The sequence below is a fragment of the Notechis scutatus genome, chromosome 5 (assembly GCF_049901735.1).
Source record: "Notechis scutatus isolate UNSWTSFEM ecotype Mainland chromosome 5, rNotScu1.2, whole genome shotgun sequence".
Classification (NCBI taxonomy): Eukaryota; Metazoa; Chordata; class Lepidosauria; order Squamata; family Elapidae; genus Notechis; species Notechis scutatus.
Genome location: NC_142013.1, coordinates 58,849,601 through 58,855,600, shown reverse-complemented (window position 1 = coordinate 58,855,600; position 6,000 = coordinate 58,849,601). Strand labels below are relative to the sequence as shown.

Below are 6,000 nucleotides of genomic sequence, written 5' to 3'. Positions count from 1 at the left end.
GGATATGGAACCTTATACTGTGGCAGGAGTAGCTAAGTTAGAAGGAGACGATGTAAATCCTGAAAACCAACTAATACAGAATGAACAATCAGAAAATGAACATTCTGGAAGTACAAAATACAGACTAGTGGGTGTTTTGGTGCACAGTGGTCAAGCCAGTGGTGGACATTATTACTCTTACATTATTCAAAGAAATGGAGGAGATGGTGAGAAAAACAGATGGTATAAATTTGATGATGGTGATGTAACTGAATGCAAAATGGATGATGATGAAGAAATGAAAAATCAGTGTTTTGGTGGAGAATACATGGGAGAAGTATTTGATCATATGATGAAACGGATGTCCTACAGACGTCAGAAGAGGTGGTGGAATGCTTACATTCTTTTTTATGAACGCATGGACACAGTAGAGAAAGACAATGAACTTCTAAAATATATTTCAGAACTTGCAATAACCACTAAACCACATCAAATTAAAATGCCATCTGCAATTGAACGGAGTGTACGAAAACAAAACGTACAATTCATGCATAACCGAATGCAGTACAGCCTGGAATATTTTCAATTTGTAAAAAAATTACTGACATGTAACAGTGTCTACCTAAATCCCCCTCCGGGTAAGTTTTTGGATATTCCTAGTGAAAATTAATTACATTATATAAAAATAGAAAGTATTTAACATTTTTCAGATTCCTAGATTTCATTTTTAATATTTTCAGTATATCTTACCATTTTTCTTTGAAATTAATTTTAAAATGTTTACTAAATTTATTTTCAATGCACTATGGATATCTTTCTTATGATCATTATCTTCCATGTTCATTTTTGAAGACATAAAAGTAAATAAGATGCTTAATTGTTTTTGTCAGGAAAACTGCATGGACTAATTTGGTAGTCACCAGGGGTCAAAACTGACTCAAATGCATGCACAAAGTATATTTTAAGTATCAGGCAGTATTGCTGAAAAAAACACTTGAAGTTGCTTGATTTAAGAAGTATTATGAGTCAGGCTGACTTTTTTAGATTTCAGTACTTATATGCTCAATTACAACATTCTACATTTTCTTTTTAGGACAAGATCATCTACTGCCTGAAGCAGAAGAAATTACAATGATAAGTGTTCAGCTTGCTGCTAGATTTCTGTTTACCACAGGATTTCACACAAAGAAAATAGTTCGTGGTCCTGCCAGTGATTGGTAAATTTTGACTTAAAAGTATTCATTGGTTATAGTGTTTTAGTGTAGTTCTCATACGATAATATTTTAATCGCTAATCAGTCAATACCATTTCAATGCAAAGAAGACGACAATGGCAAATCATTCTTAAAAACTTTGCCAGGAAAAATGCAGGAACTTTTGTGTCCAGAATTGGACATGATTGAACAGAAGGGGGAAAATGGACAGTAAAACAAAAACACTTGTAAAGTTAGGGTTAATATATGTTTTCTAATAATGAATAATAAGTATTAGGAGCTAGGAACCGCTGCTTTAAAGCACCTGGAACCAATGAGCCAATAAAGCCATCTCAGGGTGATGGCTTTATTGGTACATAGTATCTCACTTGTTCTGTGGCACAGTTATAGACACTGACAGGTCCTTGCCTTTGTACATCTCTGCATAGAGCCATTTGGTGTCGATATACTTCACTCTTGAATTAATCTTTTTGTTTTCATAAAGACTATCCAGTGTATGTTCCTCAAGCATTTCTAAACATTTGGGTTCAGTAATAACAAAATCCTCTAACAATTAGTAAACTGTGTGGCTTGGCAATTAGTTTTACTACCTGAAATGTACTCAGCCTTGGTGAAGGAAGTGACACAATGGTTTATTCATTGCTCACCGACCCGACTGCTTCACTACAATAGAGGGACAACTATTTTGTGGTCAACTCTATCATCGGCCCCGTCCTTGTGCATGTATATAGTTAATTTAAGGTTGTATACATGTATACAATTAATTCAGCAGTGCCTTTGAGGTATATGCCCAAACTCTCAAGTGGAGTCATTTCGGATGGCACGGTCTGTTTGTCTGTCCTTCTGTCTATCGTCATGTGAAAAAGGAAGTACTTCTCCAATGAGCTGTTCAGAGCATCCAGTTGTGGGAGGTGCTTCAGTCTCCTCTTGGATAGGCTGGGCTTAATTGCCAGGACACTCCTCCTCCTCCTCCATGGGGCTCCTCCCTAGCATCCCCCAGTTTTTAGCTCAGCCTTCGTAGGTATAGGCAGCTTTCCACATTGGCCGGAATAGAAGCTAAAACAGATTTCAAACCTCAGGTTTGGTATTCAGATATATCTCAGGAGCTCCACTTGTCATCCGGGAGTTCCAGTAGCCTCTGACGGTTTTTTATTAACACCTGGCCGTCAGGACTCGTTATTCTCTCTCGGAAGAGTGGTTGCAGCGCTCCAAGAGCAGATTGAGGTGGCAACCTCTGAACCGTGAAAACCTTGTCTTTCCAATCTTTCTGTCAGTGCCATTTCTGAACAGCGAGCACGCCTCGTGTTTGGCTCATTGACGGCCAAGGCCTTTCCCCTGTACAACCCCTAAGGGGGTTGGAGGCATCAATGCTTCTTATCTTTCCCCACCTAGTTTCTCCTCTCTGTTCAGAACAATTCAGGTGAGAAATAGCTGCTGGATTATTTCAGCCACACCAAGCGGTGGCCAGCACCATTTTAAGGACCCTGTGGCATCCATCCGCCATTAAAACAGAGACTGTGAGAGGATTTCTTCCCATCTGGTTTCCTTCTTGGAGACCAAGGGACTGGCATCCCTGCCCCCAATCCTTGGGGTAGTGGACCAGGATTTGTTGGCCAACCCTCACAGCATAACTATTCCAGCAGCTCAACAGCGAGCACCAAGACCTAGGTCCGCCTGTGCAGGGCAGCTGTTGCAGGCCATTGTTACTCATCAAGTTCTGGCCTGAATAGGTGTTACTAATTTGGAATCAATTGGAATTGATTGGCCCAGAGAAATTCGTATAGATCATTATTAAAAAGATAGATAGATATATGTATAGATAAATTTAAACAAAAAACAAAAAAATTCCTCACATAAGGGGGATCGAAAACTTTTATAGGGGTCCACTGCCCCTTTCTGGAGCAGGTCCCTAGGTGTGCCAACCACCCTATACTGGAGACTCATTTACAATTCATCAATAGATATAAGATACTTATAGTTGCAATGGCAAGCGGCAGCAGCTCAAGGTCTTCTCCCTCCAGAGCCATGACCAGGGACCTTGGCAAGTCCAAAGTGCCCAAGAGGCCTTCAAAAGCCAAGGAAAGGGAAGCCCATAGGTGCCACCAGGCTATAGAAAAACAAAGAAGCGTATGCGGGAGACAGAGCAGACCTCATCAGTTCCGTCTCCTCCTCGAGCCGCCCAGGCCCCAACCCCTCCCGCCGCCTCCTCTAGATCTGTCCAGGCGCAGCTCTACAGGCAACTTCCCCCTGGTTCCTCAACAGCAGCACCCGCACCACATCGGGCCCCGGGGGGGCACATTTACTCCAATGGCAGCTGGCCTCCGCCAAGAAGAGTCCCTCCCTGAGGAAAAACCCCCCCCCCCCAGGATGAGGGCATGGATGGAACTAGCAATATGACAGGGTATTGCGGTGGGCGTACAACAATTCGTATGGGCCAGAACACAGTCAGCAGCTTCTGACTGCATGTCTCACTTGGGGTGGTTGCTAAGTGGGATGGATCAGCATTTCCCTCAGGTACCTCCCCAAGGGGAGTTTTCTATTTTTTTTCCAGATATGCCTCCCCTGGGGTTTCAGGAAGAGGGTGACCCAGATGACCTAATGGACCAAATCGAGGCAGGGTCAGGACATGACATCGACCCAGCCCTGTCAGAGGTGGATCCACTGGAGAGGGGCATGTCGGATGACGAGGGCCTTATTCCCAATCAACCGACATTCACGGGACTGTTCTGCTCTCAATTATTCAAGTCACTTTTATTCAAGGCTAAGAACACTGCATGCCTTGATAGAACGGCTCCCTCTTCTCAACCAGCAGTTTCACAGGAGGAGTCAGAGAATTTAATTTTCTCCCAGCCTGTTAATGAAGCGGATGTAATTCCAGTCCCGCATATGTTTTCCGACTTAGTACAAAAGCAATGGGCTTCCGCAGCAGCGTATCCTGCCCCCACAGGATACGATAGGAAATTTTACAACCTCGCCACTGATTTTTCTAATTCCCTAAACACACCTGAGGTTGACGATCCGATAGTGGCCTTGGCATCCCCCTCCGCTATTCCTAGTGAATCAGAGGAAGCGCTTAAGCCGGAAGACAAGAAGGCAGAACTAACTCTTTGTTGGGCACATCAATCAGATGCATGGGCCATAAGAGCGGCTATGGCCGCATCATTTTTTAACTAGGTCTTCATTGAGATGGCTCTACCATCTGCGGGAAACCATTCCAACCTCCAATATTCGGGTGCACCAGGACATTGCCAAACTGATTGCCGCAGCAGAATTCTCTGCAGACGCAACGTTCAATGCGGTCAAATTTTCTTCCAGAGCCATGGCATCACAGGTCTCAGCATGGCGACTGCTATGGCTCAGACATTGACAAGCTGACACCAAGCACAAGTGGAAGCTTGCCTCAGCGCCCATCTCAGGTGAAAAGTTGTTTGGCAGTGCCTTGGATCCGCTCCTCATAGAAACAGATTCTCTTCTTACCCTGCAGTCTCTACAACAACATGGGTTCTCTATAAACTGGGCAAAGAGTCACCTAACTCCCTCAACTCGGTTAATTCACCTGGGAGCCATTATAGACACTGTTGAAGGCAAGGTCTTCCTATCCCCAGACAGGCAGGAGAGCATTAGACAATTACCACAGGAGATCAGAACCCTCAAATGGGTCCCCCTAGCCCTCTTATCTAAATTGTTGAGGAAATAGACCTCCAGCATCTCTATTGTTCCCTGGGCCCGGCTTCACGCCAGAACCCTACAATGGTACCTGCTGCCGTACCAACTGTCAGGAAGAGACAACTCCAATTACAGTTCCGTCAAAGGTCCTGAGTTCCCTTCACTGGTGGACCGTCCCGACCATCAACAAGGGTTGCCACTTCAAGGACCCACACAGATCAACCATCACGACGGATGCCAGCCTGTTTGGATGGGGAGCTCACTACCATCCCACATGGCTCAAGGGTGCTGGACAATACCAGAACAATCGTGCAGCATAAACTGGTTGGAGCTAAGAGCAGTCCACCTAGCTCTTTGCAGCTTTCTTCCACAACTTCGGTCCAAACACATCCTCACCCTGACCAAAAGGTCACAACAACAGCCCATATAAACAAGCCCATTCGATACAACTCATGAGGGAGGTGGAGAGATTGTGTCTTTGAGCAGAAATCAACTTGTTCTCCATCAAAGCGGAACACATCTTGGGTCTGTCAAACACCCAAGCAGACTGGTTGAGCAGGACCACAGTCGATCAGTCAGAATGGCGCCTGCCTCCAACTCTTTTTCAGGAAGCGGTCCAGAGGTTCAGTCAACTAGTCATTGATTTGTTTGCCTCTCCCCTCAACTCACAACTTAACAAGTTCATCTCAAGGTACCCATCTCAGGGGACAGAGAACATCAATGCTCTCCATTGCCATTGGCCTTCAGGACTTCTGTATGCGTTTCCCCCTCTTCCTGTGATCCCCAAGGTGATCCAGAAACTTTTGGAAGAGAAAGCGGAGTTGTTGTTAGTGGCTCCATACTGGCCCAGACAAACATGGTTCTCAGATCTCAAGGATCTGTCTGCAGCAGATCCATGGAGAACTCCACCGGACAGAGTCTCGCTCTCCCAAGGTCCAGTTCAGCATCTGGACCTTCAATGGCTCCACCTAGCCGTATGGAGATTGAGTGGAGACGTCTGAGAAGCGAGAAAATTTCCAACAAAGTTATTACCACCATTCAAGCGGCTAGGCGCCCTTCTACAAATCGCATATACAGTGCCACATGGTCCATTTTCTGTCGATGGTGCATAAAATCTCATATTGATCCTATTTCTCCGTCGT

General features: G+C 44.8%; 1 protein-coding gene across 1 annotated transcript in view; it reads left to right on the top strand.

Moving 5' to 3' along the window:
- The window catches only part of USP9X (ubiquitin specific peptidase 9 X-linked), a 165,222-nt gene that overhangs the window by 135,694 nt on the left and 23,528 nt on the right, over positions 1-6,000 (top strand). The window contains exons 32-33 of the mRNA XM_087967535.1: positions 3-617; positions 1,073-1,196. Coding sequence (XP_087823661.1) covers positions 3-617; positions 1,073-1,196 — 739 coding nt within the window. The remainder of the gene's footprint in view (positions 1-2; positions 618-1,072; positions 1,197-6,000) is intronic.